The following is a 17,357-nucleotide window of genomic DNA, read 5'->3' on the forward strand; positions in this document are numbered from 1 at the left end:
CCATTTATTGATTGGGTTATTTGGGGGGTTTTGGTATTAAGTTTTTTGAGTTCTTTATATAGCCTAGAGATTAATGCTTTATCGGAGGTGCATGTGGTAAAGATTTTCTCCCAATCTGTAGGCTCTCTCCTCACTTTATTGTTTCCTTCGCTGAGAAGCTTTTTAATTTGAATCCATCCCATTTATTAATTCTTGATTTTACTTTTTGCACTTTAGGAGTCTTGTTAAGGAAGTCAGATCCTAGGCCAACATGGTGAAGATTTGGACCTATTTTTTCTTCTATTAGGCGCAGGGTCTCTGCTCTAGTACCTAATTAAGTCTGATCCACTCTGAGTTGATTTTTGTGCAGGGTGAGAGAGAGGTTTAATTTCATTTTGCTACATATAGATTTCCAGTTCTGCCAGCACCATTTGTTGAATGGCTATCTTTTTTCCAGTGAATGTTTTTTGCATGTATGACATAACCATATTTATATGGGTTTGTCTCTGTGTCCTGTATTCTGTACCACTGGTCTACAAGTCTTTTTTTGGTGCCAATACCATGCCGTTTTATTACTATAGTTCTGTAGTATAGTTTAAGTTCTGGTATTGTGATGCCTCCTGCTTCACTTTTCTTGCTAAGGATTGATTGCTTTAGCTATTCTGGGTCTCTTATTTTTCCAAATAAATTTCATGATATATATTTATTTATATTGTAAATAGAATTTACAAATTCTATTTCTATGAAGACTGTCACTGGGATTTTAATTGGAATTGCATTAAATCTGTGTAATGCTTTTGGTAGTATGGCCATTTTGACAATATTAATTCTGCCTATCCAGGAGCATGGGAGATCTTTCCATCTTCTGAGGTTTTCTTCAATTTCTTTCTTTAATGTTCAACATTAAGTAAAATTTTAAAAACCTGAGTCCAGACAGATACTCACACAGATAAATAATTGAAAACAATACAAAAGTTTAATAAACGTTATCATCAATGAATTCTAAAACTAGTGACAATGTGATAAGATATAGGATATTTATACAGCTAGAAAGTATTTCTCCCAATTTCAAAGAGAAAGCAAAAACTTCAAGGTAGAAAAGACTATCAATATATTAACCAAGTGATCAAAGTAGGATGCATTTGCATCATAAACCTCCTAATATCATACAAAAGAACACATCATTATTCATGGGATAGTCTGCCAAGAATGCAAAAGCTGAATCTAATCATGATTAAACATCATCTAAATTGAGGGAAATTCTTCAAAATAATGGTCTTGTACTCTTAAAAACAGCATAGTCAATAAAGACAAAAATGGCTGAAAATTTTTCCTGATTAAAGGAGATCAAAGACTTTTCACCATCAAGATAAAAATAACTATAACAGACACTGAGATAATGACAAGCTTGCAATATGTGCTGTGGACTATATAATAATATTGTATGAATATTAAATTTCCTGATTTCAATAACCAAATTGTGGTCATAAAAGAGAATGTCCTTGTTCTTAGGAAATACACACTTAAGTATTTAAGGCTTAAGGAATATGTTGACTTCAAATACTTTCAAACAATTCAAAGACAAATAAAAATAGAGTTTATGACCAAATTATCCTCATTGTAGGAAATTCTCAGGATATAGCAGGAAAATAACCCTAAACTACAGACACGAAAGATCAAACCCTTAGAACTGGTGGGGAGCCAGGGAGGATGAGATAGAAAGACATAGATAAATGCACTACTGCCCTTATATCCAGAAGAGAGAGCTCTGCTCTGAGCCCCACACTTAAAAAGTTTCCACCTATCAAAACACATTAAAACCCAAACATAATCAGTAATTAATTACATAAAGAGAAATTGCAAAATGAACTGGGTCCTCCAGGTCAGACAATGGAGGAAAAGAAGGGCAAATCACAGCCTCTAGTTGGGTAAACCAGAGTAAGAATATCTAGTTTTGTTTAAGTTTGGCCACGCTGTGTCTCCCCAAGGCTATGTATTCCACATATAACATTCCCTCTTCAGGAGGAAGTGGATACTTAGAACTGCCTGAAAATCTTGAATTGGAAAAGTAAAGTGTGCATGATGGGAACCTGTTTGCCTCATTTCTCTGGGGAGTTCAACCGCATTGCTCCTCAACCCAGATTCAGGAACTATACTGGCCTAACTGTCCTGCCTGCCCCAGAAGAGGAGCATGGTTCCAAAAGATGTAGCTGGGTAAGAAAGCAGGCCAGGCAGTAGGAATGAGCTGATTTGTAACTTCAATATTAAAACATGGAAGAAGCTGTCTATATTCCTACCAAGTGTTAGGGGAAAGCCTAGGGAATAGCAATGGTTCCATTGCTACTAAATTTTAAAATACTAAATTTAAACAGATATTAAATTTAAAAACAATTATTAAATTTAAAGTTTTTTTTGTTATTGATGGGACTTTTTTTTTTGATATGTGGTGCTGAGAATCAAACCCAGTGCCTCATACATGCTAGGCAAGTGCTCTCTATGACTGGGCTACAACCCCAATCCTAAGAAGGTTTATTAATAAATGAAAAATAGATGGCAGGAAGCAGGGAAAAAAGAAAGGAAACAACATTAAGGTTAATCCTTAAGAGAATTTGATCACTTACCATCATTCTTTAATTCTCTTCTGTGCCAAGAAGATCATTTAATACATAAACCCATGGGGTATGACTCCTATAATAAAATATATGTATGCCTTTAGTCATAACATTATCAGAAAATCATATGTATTCATAAAAAGATACAAATCTTATCTCCACAGGTTTTATTACTTAAACACAATAAAACTGTTCCTTTTCAATGCCTGTTAGTATATATAGCAGGCTTTAAATACTCCACATTGAACAGTACCTATGCTCTCTAAAACATAAAATGGTAAAGAAACAGGGTTAATTACATGAGTATCATAGATATCCTAACACAAAGGCATCAAATTTTTCCCCACTTTTTTTACTGGTGCTTAATAGTTGTACATAATGGTGGGGTTTGTTGTTACATATTCATACATGCAAACAATATAACAACATAATTTGGCCAATATCACTCTCCTGCATCAAGTTTTTTTCAACTAATAAATACACAAAACACACACACACACACACACACACACACATTTACATTTTAATCCAACTCACATATATTTCACTGAAAGAAAGGCTTCATGAAGTAATATTTATTTCTATTGTGTGAGATGTACTCTGATACATAGAATCATACATACTCTTCATCTCAAAGTAAAAAATAAGTCTTCAGAGTAGCCCACCACATGTTAAATTTTCTCTCTTCCCTTACCTCCCCTTCTTCATATTCATTCCATTCTAATTACACTGCCCTCTTTTTTTTAAATATTTTTAGTTGTGGATGGACACAGTAATTTTATTTTATTTATCTTTCTATATGGTGCTGAGGATGGAACCCAGTGCTTCACGTGCTAGGCAAGTGCTCTACCACTGAGCCACAACCCCAGTCCCACACTGTCCTCTTTATGCTCCCTAACATGCAAGACACACTGTAACCTCAGGGATATTTATATCTGTTGGACCCCTATCTGGAATACTCAACATTTACTATCTTTGCACAAAAGTCATTTTTCAGTGAGGCCTTTACAAGTAACTTCAAAATTGCAATGCTTCCAGACCAACAAAAGCTACAGGAGCACATCACTACTAGAAAAATGTACTAAAGAGGAGTGAGTTGTGGCTCAGTGGTAGATTGCTCGTCTAGCACACATGAGGCACTGGATTCAAACTTCACCACCACGTAAAAATGAAATAAAAAAATTGCGAAGGACGGAAGGACGGACGGACGGAAGGAAGGAAGGAAGGAAGGAAGGAAGGAAGGAAGGAAGGAAGGAAGGAAGGAAGGAAAATAACTGTAAGTTAAGCCTGGCATGGTGGTTCATGCTTGTAATACAAACAACTAGGAAGGTTGAGGCAGGAGGATCCCAAGCTTGAAGCCAGATTGGGCTACTTAAGGAGACCTTGTCTTGAAATTTAAAAAAAGGTTGCAGATGTAGCTCACTGCTTGCCTAGAATGTGAAAGCCCTGAGTTTAACCCCTGTATCACAAAAATAGTAATAAAAAATAAAAACAATAAGCCAGGTAGAGTGACATACACCCTTGGTTCCAGCTTCTTGGGCAGCTGAGATAGAAAATCACTTCAGCCCAGAAGTTCAAGGCCAGCCTGGACAACATATCAAGATCCTGTCTCTAAATAAATAAACAAAAAATAAAGTGTAACTCCAGTAATTAGTAATGAATACACAATGTATAAGAAATATAATTTGTGATATCACTAACATAAAATGTGAAGAGAGAAGTTACAATATAGTTTTCATGTGTAATTTAAGTTAAGCTGTTATCACTTTTAAAATACACTAATAACTATAAGATGTTTCATGTAAACTCATGGCAACCACAAGGAAAAAATGTAGTAGATAGACAAAAATATCAAAGCATACACAGCAAAAATAATCAAATCACAAAAGAAGACATCAAGAAAGGAAGAATTTAACAGAAACTACAAAACTGTCAGAAAACAATTACTAAATGGTAGTAAGTCCTTTCCTGATTGTAATTACTTTTAAGTGTAAGTGGATTAAATTCCTTAAACAAAAGACATAGAATAACTAAACGGATTTTTTTTTAAAGATCCAATGACATGCTTGCTATAAGAGACTAGCTTTCAGAACACACATAAGGCTGAAAGCAAAGGGATAGAAAAAGTTATCCATGCCAATGGTAACCAAAAGAAAGCAAAGGTAGCTATACTTTCATCAGACAAAAAAAGACTTTAAGCCAAAAACTGTCACAAAAAGGTCAACATATAATGATAAAGAAGTCAATTAATCAGGGCTGTGGTTATGGCTGAGCGGTAGAGCGCTCACCTTGAATGTTTGATCCTGGATTTGATCCTCAGCACCACATAAAAATAAATAAATAAATAAAGATATGGTGTCCATCTACAACTAAAAAATGAAAAAAAGAAGTAAATTAATCAAGAGTACATAACAATTATAAATATAAGTCCAAAATCAGAGCACCTGAAGATACAGGAAAAAATTAACATAATTGAAGAGAACATTACAACAATTAACAGTAGGGGGTTTCAATATCCTATTTTAAACAAGGTTAGATCAGGTATAAAAATCAACAAGGTAACAATAAACTTGAACAATACTGTAAACCAAATGAACCTAACAAACAAATGCAAAATATTCCACTTGAAACAGCAGAATACACATTATTGTCAAGCAAAAATGGCACATTTCCTAGGATAGACCATGTTAGGCCACAAAATAAATCTTAACAAATTCAAGAAGATTTGCAAGATATTAAATTTTTTCATGGCCACACTGGTAGGAAACTAGAAATCAATAACAGGAAGAAAATTGAAAATTCACAAATATGTGAAAATAACACTCCTCAACAATCAATGGGTCAAAGAAGAATTCAAAAGAAGAAATGCTTAAATATTTTGAGGCAAATGAAATGAAAATAGACCAAAACATAAGGGATACAACAAATACAGCTTTAAAAGGGATTTTATAGCAAAATGCCTATATTAAAAAATAACAGGGGTCTGGGGTTGTGGCTCAGCAGTAGAGCACTTGTCTAGTACCTGTAAGGCAATGGGCTAGTTCCTCAGCACCACATAAAAATAAAATTAAAAAAACAAATATTAAAAAAAAGAAAGAAAAAGAGGGGCTGGGGTTGTAGCTCAGTTATGAATTGTTTGCCCACCACATGTGAAGCCCTGGGTTAGATCCTCAGCACCACATAAAAAGATAAATAAAATAAAGATACTGGGCTGGGGTTGTGGCTCAGCGGTAGAGCGCTCGCCTCACACGTGCAAGACCCTGGGTTCGATCCTCAGCACCACATAAAAATAAATAAGTGAAATAAAGGTATTGTATCCAACTACAACTAAAAAAATAAAAAATATTTTTAAAAAAAGATACTATGTCCATCTACAACTTGTGTATATATGCATATACAAACACACACACACACGAACACATATATAAGAAATATCAAGCATCTAATTTTACAACTCAAGGAACTAGAACAAGAATAAAATAAACCCACAGTGAGCAGAAAGAAGGAAATAATAAACATCAGAGTAGAAATCAATTAAACAGATCATAGAAAAACAAGAGAAAGATCAATGGTTTTGAAAGTTGTTTTTTATTTTTGTTTTTGTTTTAAGATAAACAAAATTGAAAACCCTTTAGCTAGACTAAGAAAACAAAATAATAAGCCACAAGCAGGAGCGCACACCTGTAATCCCAGCGGCTAGGAAGGCTGAGACAGGAGAATAGTGGGTTCAAAGCCAGCCTCAGCAATGGCAAGGCGCTAAGTAACTCAGCAAGACCCTGTCTCTAAATAAAATACAAAACAGGGCTGGGGATATGGCTCAGTAGTCAAATGCCTCTGAATTCAATCCCCAGTACCAAAAAAAAAAAAAAAAGAATCAAATAAGCAAAATTATAAATGAGAGACACTACAACTGATACCACAGAAATACAAAAGATTAGAAGAGACTACTATGAACAATGATATACCAATAAAATGAATAACTTAGAAACGGATAAATTCTGAGATGAACACAACATGCCAAGTATATATCATGAAGAAAAATTTAGGAGCTGAAGTGTGGCTTAGTGGTAGAGCGCTTGCCTAGCATGTGTGAGGCACTGGGTTCGATTCTCAGCACCAAATATAAATAAATAAAATAAAAACCCATTGTCAACTAAAAAATATTTTTAAAAAAATAAAAAGAGCTGGGGATGTGGCTCAAGTGGCTCGCCTGGCATGCGCAGGGCGTTGGGTTCAATCCTCAGCACCACATAAAAACAAAATAAAGATGTGATGTCCACCGAAAACTAAAAAAATAAAATAAAATAAATATGAAAAAAATCCTCTCTCTCTCTTAAAAAAAAAAAAGAAGAAGAAAAATTTACCATAACAAAAGAGACTAAATCAGTAGTTTAAAAACTCAGGCTGCAACTGAGTACAATGGCACATGCCTATAATACTACTGACTGGGGAGGCTGAAGCAGAAGGATCACAAGTTTTAGGAAAAAAAAAAAAAGTGTGGGAGGGGGCCCTCACAGGGGATACTGTTCAGTGGTGGAGCACCACTGTGTTCAATTCCCAGTATTAGGGGGGTGGGGGTCAGGAAAAAAAAAATCTCAGGCTGGAGTATAGCTCAGTCATAGAGAACTTGCCTAGCATGTACAAGACCCTGGTTTCAATCCCAAGCATCACAGAAAAAGAAAAAAGAAAGAAAAACCTCAACAAAGAAGAGCTCAGGATCACACTGGCTTCAATGCTAAATTCTACCAAACATTTAAAGAATGTTTTCAAACTCCTTCCAATAAAGAGGAGGGAACTTCCAAACTTGTTTCGTGAGGCCAGCATTAGTATAATAACAAAGTCAGATTTGGGCATTACAAAATATAAAATTACAGGCCAATATCCCTAATGAATGCAGATTCAAAAATACTCAACAAGGGGGCTAGGGCTGTGGCTCAATGGTAGAGCACTCGGCTAGCTTGTACAAAGCACTGGATTCAGTCCTCAGCATCACATAAAAATAAAATAAAGGGGGGCTGGGGATGTGGCTCAAGCAGTAGCGCACTCACCTGGCATGCGCGGGGCTCTGGGTTCGATCCTCAGCACCACATAAAAATAAAAAAAAAATAAAGATGTTGTGTCCACCAAAAACTAAAAAATAAATATTAAAAAATTTTTTAAAAAATTATCTCTCTTGGGGCTGGGGATGTGGCTCAAGCGGTAGCGCGCTCCCCTGGCATGCGCGGGGCTCTGGGTTCGATCCTCAGCACCACATAAAAATAAAAAAAAATAAAGATGTTGTGTCCACCAAAAACTAAAAAATAAATATTAAAAAATTTTTTAAAAAATTATCTCTCTTGGGGCTGGGGATGTGGCTCAAGCGGTAGCGCGCTCCCCTGGCATGCGTGCGGCCCGGGTTCGATCCTCAGCACCACATACAAACAAAGATGTTGTGTCGGCCGAAAACTTAAAAAAATAAATAAATAAATATTTTAAAAATTCTCTCTCTCTCTCAAAAAAAATTCTCTCTCTTTAAAAAATAAAATAAAATAAAGGTATTGTGTCCACCTACATATATTAAGAAAAAAAAAAACACTCAACAAACCTCTAGTAAAACTAGTTGGAAAAAAAAAAAGAAACAGAAGTCATGGAATGGGATTTATCCCTGGGATTCAAGAATATTTCAACACACTTAAGTCAATAAATATGATATACCATATTAACAAAATAAAGGACAAAATCTTATGATCATATGAGTAAATGAAGAAAAAAGCATTTAACAAAATTCAACATACTTTCATGATAAAAACTCTCAAAAATTTAAGTATCAAAGGAATGAATCTCAATATAATAAAGGTCATATTAGGATAAGCCCACAGTTAAACATCTTAAGTGAAAAACTAAACTGATTTCCTCAAAGATCAAGAGCAAGACAAAGATGCCCACTCTCACCAAATCTATTCAATATAGAAATCCTAGCCAGAGCAATTAGTCAATGGGGGAAAAAAAACAACAGCATTCACACTGGAAAAAAGTAAAACCATATCCGAAGATGAAGAGTGTGTGGGTGTACATGTAGTTATATATAGAAAACACTCTAGACTCTACCAAAAAACTGTTAGAACAAATACATTCAGAAAAGTTTCAAGACTCAAAATCAATATACAAAAAAAATCAGGTGTTTACTAACACTATTACTATATATTAACAATGAACTATCCAAAAAAGAAATCAAAACCACAATTCCATTTCAATAGCATCAAAAAACAATGAAAATACGAATAAATCTAACCAAAGAAGTAAAAGATCCCTATACTAAAAACTATAAAATACTGATGAGATAAATTGAAGACAACAAATAAATGGAAAGATATCCCATGTTTATGGAATAGAAAAACTAACATTGTTAAAATATCCATACTACCCAAAATGGTCTACAGATTCAATGTAATCCCTATCAAAATTTCAATGTCACAAAAAAGGGGAAAAAAAATCCTAAAATCTGTATGGAGCCACAAAAGACCCTAAACAGTAAAAGAATCTTAAACAAAAAATAAAAAAATTGGAGGCATCAAACTACCAATTCTAAAACATACAACAAATGGAAATCAACAATGAGTGGGGAATGGGTAAGCAGGAGGCCTCAGTGGATTCCCTAAAGCATCTACTGCTGGAAAAGCCTATGGCCCTCACAGACCCTGAATCTTGTCTGGTAGCTTCTGGATTACCTATATTACTGTACTGCCCCAGAGGACAAGTCCAAACCATGTTGTGCTCTCACCCATCCAGGATCCTGCTGCACAGTTCCATCTTGGGACTCTGTCCACCTGGATTATAGCTACATAGTACACACCACATGTTAAGCCACAAAACAAGCCTCACAAATTGTTTAAAATCCAAATCACATCACACCTGTTCTCTAACCACAATGGAATAAAGCTAGACATCAACAAGAGGTATTCTAGAAATTATATAAATATTTGGAAATTAAACACTATGCTCTTGAACAACCAATGGGTCAATGAAGAATCAAAAGAAAAATATAAAATTTTTCTTGAATAAAAATGAAAATATAGCATACCAAATCCATGGGATACAGCAAAAGCAATACTAAGAAAGAAATTATAGCAATCAACACCTTCATTAAAAAAGAAAGATTCCAAATAATTCCTACCTAATAATGCAACTCAAGGAACTAGAAGAACAAACCAAACCCAAAATTAGTCAAAGTCAGGAAATATCAAACATCAGAGCAAAAAATAGAGACTTTTAAAAAATATAAAAGACCAATGAAACAATGTTGATATTTTGTAAAGATGAAAAAAATAGGCAAACCTTCAGCTAGACTAACCAAGAAAAAAGGCTCAAATAAATAAAATCAGAATGGTATTACAACCTATACCACAGAAAATACAAAGGATCATTAGAGACTATTATTAACTTGGAAAAACTAAAAGTGGTGAAATCAACGTCTGAATATATATAACACGCCAAAATTGAACCATGAGGACACAGAAAACCTAATGAACCAATAATGAATAACAAAAATTATATTGATAATTGAAAGTATCCCAACAAAGAAAAGCCTACGACTGGAGGGCTTCACTGCTGAATTTTATCCAACTTTTGAGGAGGACTACCACCAATTCTTCTCAAACTACTCCAAAAACTTCAGAGAGAGAATTCTTCCAATCATTCTATGAGACAAGAATTTCTGATACCAAAACCAAACATGGACAAAACAAAAATATAAAACTACAGACCAATTCCTTGACAAACATAAATGCAAAAATTCTCAACAAAACACCAGCAAACTGAATCCAACAGCACATCAAAAAGATTACACCACAAGATCAAGTAGGATTTATCCCAGAGATGCAAGATTGAACGCAATAAACATAGTTTCATATCCACAGAATGAGGGGCAAAAAATCATATGAATGTCTCAATAAATATAGAAAAACATACAATAAAATCCAACATTGTTCCATGTAAAAATCCTCAACAAATTAGATATAGACCACTCAATAAAGGCTACATATGACAAATCCATAGCCAACATCAGACTGAATGGGGGAAAGACTGAAATCATTTCTTCAAATATCAGGAACAAGACAATGATATCTACTTTCACCACTCTTATTCAACATAATATTGGAACTCTTTCAGAGAAATAAGGAAAGGTTTAAATAAAGGATATCCAAACAGAAAAGAATAAGTCAAATTATCTGCTTGTAGAAGACATATTTAAGAAAAACCTACATATAAAAAAAAAAACCTAAAGACTCAACCAAAAAGCAATGTTAGAAATACTAAATTCAGTAAAATTGCATAATACAAAAATCAAGCCAGGCACAGTGGCACACACCTATAATTTCAGCGGCTAGGAGGCTGAGACAGAAGAATCACAGTTCAAAACCAGCCTCAGCAATGGGGAAGCACTAAGCACTCAGTGAGACCCTGTCTCTAAATAAAATAGAAAACAGGGCTGGCTGGGGATGTGGCTCAGTGGTCGGGTGCCCCTAAGTTCAATCCCCAGTACTCGTCCCCTCAAAAAAAAAAAAAAAATCAACAGCATTTTATATATCATAACAAAATTTCTGAGAAAAAAAATGAAAAAAGCAATCCCAATCAGAGTAGCTACCCAAAAAAAAGTACCTAGGAATGAATTTATCCAAGGAAGTAACTAATCTCTTCAGTGAACATTACAAAACACTATTGAAAGAAATTGAACAGGACACAAAAAACTGGAAAAACATCCTAGATTCATGGATGGGAGGAATTAAAATTGTTGAAATGCCTATGACTAACAAAAGTGATTTATAGATTTGGTGCAATTCCCATCAAAATATCAAGGACATTATTTACAGAATTAGAAAAAGCACTCCTAAGAGTGGAACCACAAAAATTTTCAAACATCCAAAGCTATCCTCAGCAAAATAAACAAAGCTAGAGTCATCACACACAATGCATGATTTCAAAACATACTATAAATATGTAAAGTAACCAAAAAAGCATGGTACTGGCATAAAAACGGACATAACCCAATGAAACAGAAAGTAGAACCCAGAATAAATTCACATATCTAGATTTTCAACAAAGGAATCAACACTGGAGAAAAGAGTCTCTTTCATGTATAGTGCTGGAATATGCAAGTATCTATCTGTCACTATACACAAACATCTACTCAAAATAGATCAAAAGACTGAAATGTGAGGCCCATAACTATGAAATTTATGGAAAAAAGCATAACAGAAAAGCTTCCTGACAATAATTTTGGGGGGTATGACCCCAAAAGCACAGATAACAAAAGTTGACAAATAGGATTGAATAAAACTAAAAAGCTCCTGCAAAGAAAACAGAGCAAAAAACTGACCTACAGAGCATGACAAAATATCTACAAACCATACTTCTGATAAGGGTTAATATCCAAAATAGACAAGAAACTCAAAAACTCAACACTAAGAAAGCAAATAACCAAATTAAAAGATGGGCAAAGGAGGGTTGGCGCTATACCTCAGTGGCAGAGCACTTGCCTAGCATTGTGAGGCACTGGGTTCAATCTTTAGCACCACAGAAAAATAAACAAATAAAGGCATTCTGTCCATCTACAAACTACAAAAAAAAAATTAAAAGATGGCAAAGGGGGGCTGGGGATGTGGCTCAAGCGGTAGCACGCTCGCCTGGCATGCGTGCGGCCTGGGTTCGATCCTCAGCACCACATACTAGAACAATATCCAAAGGAAATGAAATCCATATGTCAAAGAGATAATCTAAAAATCCCATGTTCATGTCAGCATCATTCACAAATCCAAGATATAAGATCATCAATGGATGAATACATGCATGGAATACTATTTAACCATAAAATGAAGGAAATCACTATTTCCAACAATGCAGATGACTATGGAAGATATTATGCGGTGAAATAAGCCAGACACAGAAAGATAAACACTGTATATGATCTCACTTACATATAGATCTTTAAAAAAAATAAATTAACTCATAGACACAGAAAGTAGAATGGTGGTGACTAGGTACTGGGGGAGAAGATGGAGAAATGGGAAGATGCTGGTTAAATGGTTAAATTTAAATGATTAAATGGCATGTTTCAGTTAAGACAGGATCAATGAATTCTAGAAATCTATAGTACAGCATGGAGATTGTAACTAATAATACATTGTATAATTTTAAATTGCTAAGAGATTAGATCTTAAATGTTCTCACCACAAAAAAAAAAAAAAAGGTCTGTATGGTAACTGAAGCTAATTACCTTGATTTAATCATTTCACAGCCATATACATTCCTATAGAATGTACTGTAGATACATATAACTTTTGTCATTTATACCTTAATAAAACTGGGGGGACTGACACCTCATCTATTTTTCATCTTCCCTTACATTATATATTTACTGATGGTACTGTCTCCTCCTACAAGAATGTACGCTCAATGATGCTTATTGATTTTGTTACCACTATAGCCCCAGAACATAGAACAGTGCCTAGCACTGAGCAGGTATTAATTAAATACTTACTAATGATCATAAACAGCCCTTGCTATAGAATTTTTGCCCTCCTTATTACTTTCTTTCCACTCGCTATATATTCAAAGTCTACCAACTCTTGAAAGCTAGCTCAAAAGTAATCTTCATGAAACCTGCCTTTTTTTTTTTTTAAGTAGCACAACAAATTGAAGCCAAGCATGCAAGTGCAAGGCAAGCACTCCACTGGAAGCCATGAAGCCTACTCTTACATCCCAGCTGACAAAGATCTTCACCTGGACTCCCAGTCAACTCTATGTGTATTCTTTCCCTCTAAAAGTTGGGGAAATATTCAGTGATTGAATGCCTCTGAGTTCAATCCCCAGTACCAGAAAAAAAGAAAAAAGTTGGGGAAAAATTTATAGTGGAAAGAGTATAAATCATCATTGGAATCAACCAAATCACTTGCTACATAATCTTGAAATTTGCATCTAACTTCTAAGTAACAGTATTCTCATCTATAAAAATGAATGAAATTTAGGTATTTGCCCAGAGAAATAAAAACATATTTTTCACACAAAGACCTATATATAAATATTCACAGCAGTTTCATTCAAAATAGTACAAAACAAAGCTGCATGTGGTGGTACACACCTATAATCCTGGCTATTTGAAGGCTAAGGTAGGAGGATTGCAAGTTCAAGGCCACCTAGGAAATTTAACAAAAGCCTGTATCAAAATTAACAACAAAAACAGAAACAAAAAAATAGAGAAATGGGGACAGAGCTCAGTGGCAGAGTATTTGCCTAGCCTGCATGAGGCCATGGGTTCAATTTCCAGTACCACAAAAAAGGAAAAAAAAAAAAAACCTAGAAACTCAAAATATCCATCAACAGAAAAATACATTTTCAAATTGTAGTATATCCATATAATGCTATTCACCAATAGGAATCAACTGTTGATACACACAACAAAACAAATACCACAGATAACATGCTTGGAAAAAGAAACTGCACACTCACCAATAAGTCAATGGTCAAAAAGACAAAACCAGTGCTGGAGAGAATGTAGAAAAACTAGAATCCTCTTCACACACTGCTGTGAGAATATAAAATGCTACAGTTGACTTAATAAACCTTCTGAAAATTCCTCACAAAGTTATGCACAAAGCTACAATGAAATCCAACAATTCCACTCCTAAGTGTACACTCATGAGAAATGAAAACATAAGTCCAGACAATTATTTGTATGAGATAACCACGAGAATGGGAAGTTATACTCCATGTGTCTATGTCAAAATAGATTCTACTATCATGTATAACTAAAGAGAATTAAAAAACACACTTGGACAAGAATGTTCATGCCAGCATTGTTCATAATACCCAAAAACAGAAACAATCAGGTATCCATCAACTGATGAATGGATAAATAAAATGTGGTATATCCACACAATGGAATACTATTCAGTGATTAAAAAGGGATGAACTCCTGATATATACTACCGTATGGATGAACCTTGAAAACAATATGCCATATACAAAAGACCAGACATAAAAGACCACATATTATGAGATTCCATTAAGTGGTATGTCCTAAATAGAAAATATAGAGAGTCAAAAAACAGATTAGGGCTGGGTCAGAAAATAAGATGGGGGAGGATAGGGACCAGAAAGGGGGAAGAAATGCTAATGGTTATGGGATTTCATATTGGAGTGTTGAAAATATTCTAAGATTTATTGTGGGGGGACTGGGGTTGTGGCTCAGCGGTAGAATGCTCACCTAGCCTGTGTGACACGCTAGGTTTGATCCTCAGCACCACATTTAAATAAAGTTATTGTGTCCAACTACAAATATTATATATATATATATATTATATATATATATAAATATATATATATATGTAAATAAATAAAATTAGGGGCTGGGGTTGTGGCTCAGCAGTAGAGGGCCTGCCTAGCACATGCAAGGCCCTGGGTTCGATCCTCAGCACCACATAAAAATAAAGGTATGTGTCCAACCAACTACAACTAAAAAATAAATATTTTTTTAAAATTAAAAATAATATTTATTGTGGTAACAGATACACAAATCTGTGAGTACATTAAAAAACCACTAAAGTCGGGGCTGGGGTTGTGGCTCAGCAGTGGAGCACTCGCCTAACACATGTGAGGCACTGGGTTTGATCCTCAGCACCATATAAAGAAAAAATAAAGGTATTGCGTCCACATACAACTATATATATATATATATATATATATATATATATATATATATAAAAGGGACACCTCTCTTCATCTGAGTTTTGGTACATAGGTGGACTTTATGGTACATGAAATATATCTCAACAAAGTTGTTTTTAAAATAAGAAGGAAAAGAAACCTATGTCCTAATTCAAAATTTCAGTTACTTTCTTCATATTTACCATAATTAAGTATCACTCATGTTATTATTTACATAGCTTTTTCCTTTAAATTGACCACTTGTACTTAAGTTTGTAACACTATCAGTTAATAAAAAAATATATAAATATGGCAAAATACTGACAGTGGTACTCAAATAAATGAAATTTAAGAAACTTGGTTGAAGCAAAACAATTGCCAAGCAGAGAAATGGAGCAGAAAAAAAAATTAAAACAAATAAGTGAGCAGACAATGATTACTAAGATTCACTGGGCAAAAGGTTTCTGATGAACTGCCAGGGATGAACTAAAATCTCACTGTTCTTATCCTGCCCTTTTTAGTACAAGAATGTCTGTGGAGATAACTGAAAGTCCTAGAGATAAAAATGTGAAAATGGGCTTGAGTGCCAGGAAAAGCACACCTCTCTTCATCTGAGTTTGGGTACACAGGTTGTAAAAGGACAAGGCATAAATGGCAAACCCAAAGTAGTAAGAAAATCACCGGCAGCATTACTTTTAAAAAATATAGGCCCATCACCAGCTGAAGCTAGAACAGCATATCTATGAATTGTTTCAATAATACCTGACAAAAAGTTAAAAAAAAAAAAAAAAAGGTGTTTAATCAGAGTTCTCCTTCAATGTTCACAAAATCTATCACTTACTTTTCTGACCCTTAAGAAAATCTATTTGCCTTTCTGAGTCTGGTACTTCAACAATTATACTCAAAAACTATGGATAATTTTTGCTTTTCCATGTTTTGCTTATTAGGGTAAAAATGAATATTTTGAAGAGTAATATGGGCATTTCATAACTCCTTGTTATTAATGAGGTTTGCAATTACTTCTATATATACTGCCATTGATATCAACCAAGAGGTATTTAATTTCTCCCATAATAGTAACATGCTCCAGGGCTGGGGATAGAGCTTGGTGGTAGAACACTTGCCTGACATGGGTGAGGCACTGGGTTTGATCCTCAGCACCATATAAAAATAAATAAATTCTGTCCATCTAACATTTACAACTAAAAAAAAATTTTTTTTAAAGTGTCATGCCCCATTGAAAATACAAAAACTCTCTTTTTCCTATTCTGTATCAAAAGCAGACCTAACATATTGCAGTCTTTACAAGTGAAATATGATGTCTGAGATCTACTTTAAAACAATTTGGCAGCAAGCAGATTTTAGAAGACAAGATTGTCCACAGGCAAGTAACTGCTCAAACAGATTAGCCAAAGCAGCTCATTATTCTACTGTTTTTGCATGTTTTCAAAATACATATAATAAACTGTGCCTTAGGAAGAAATCATTAAAATGTAGCAACTATTTAGCAAAACTTCAAGATAACTTTAGTGTTTGTCATAGAGAACATTTCCTTCTAATACATTTTTAAGACTGGCACCACTACTGGACTATAAGTCTTTTCACTGTTTATATTCCACAAGACCTATTATCAACCAATGAAAACCAAAAATGTCTATGAACAATATTACCATCCAGCAGAAAACAGCAAACAGAATTTTGTTACTTATGTTAATTATTGTTGTACAAGCCATCTTTAGTTTTCACATCTAAAATTTCAAAAATGGCAATTCCACAATGGATATCAGATTGCACCACTGGAGAGAAGTCTGTTAAACTTCCCAATAACGCCAGGTTAAGTGTTTAAAGAATGTTCACATGTAATTCCCAAAGGATTTTTGCTTTGCCTTTAAAGCCAGGTTGGCTTGTTGTCAGGTATGAAAGCGAAAAAAGAATTTTAAGTCCCTTCATCTTACTGATCTTTAAAACATTGCTGAGTTAAATGGGGCATGAACAAAATCTTACTATCTAATCAATCTTTTGGTATTTCTTAAATATCTATGAAACACAAAGGAAATACATTTTTAAAATCTGTCTAAAACACTA

General features: G+C 34.4%; 1 protein-coding gene across 10 annotated transcripts in view; it reads right to left on the bottom strand.

The window, feature by feature from the left end:
* Scaper (S-phase cyclin A associated protein in the ER) overlaps positions 1–17,357 on the bottom strand; it is a 460,757-nt gene that overhangs the window by 441,208 nt on the left and 2,192 nt on the right. For 3 of the 10 annotated variants that reach the window (XM_046428027.2, XM_046428024.2, XM_046428026.2), the window contains exon 2: positions 2,601–2,667. In XM_046428027.2, the coding sequence (XP_046283983.1) occupies positions 2,601–2,606 (6 nt within the window). In that variant the 5' untranslated portion in view covers positions 2,607–2,667. Of the gene's footprint in view, positions 1–2,600; positions 2,668–4,110; positions 4,181–4,879; positions 4,963–7,639; positions 8,314–14,075; positions 14,159–17,357 lie in introns of those variants that run through there. The other 7 variants (XM_046428025.2, XM_058573797.1, XM_058573795.1 and 4 more) reach the window with 6 other exon arrangements.

This window comes from Marmota monax, unplaced genomic scaffold, assembly GCF_021218885.2.
Source record: "Marmota monax isolate L192 unplaced genomic scaffold, Marmota_monax_Labrador192_F-V1.1 WCK01_AAM20220418_F8-fsc00111, whole genome shotgun sequence".
Lineage (NCBI taxonomy): Eukaryota > Metazoa > Chordata > Mammalia > Rodentia > Sciuridae > Marmota > Marmota monax.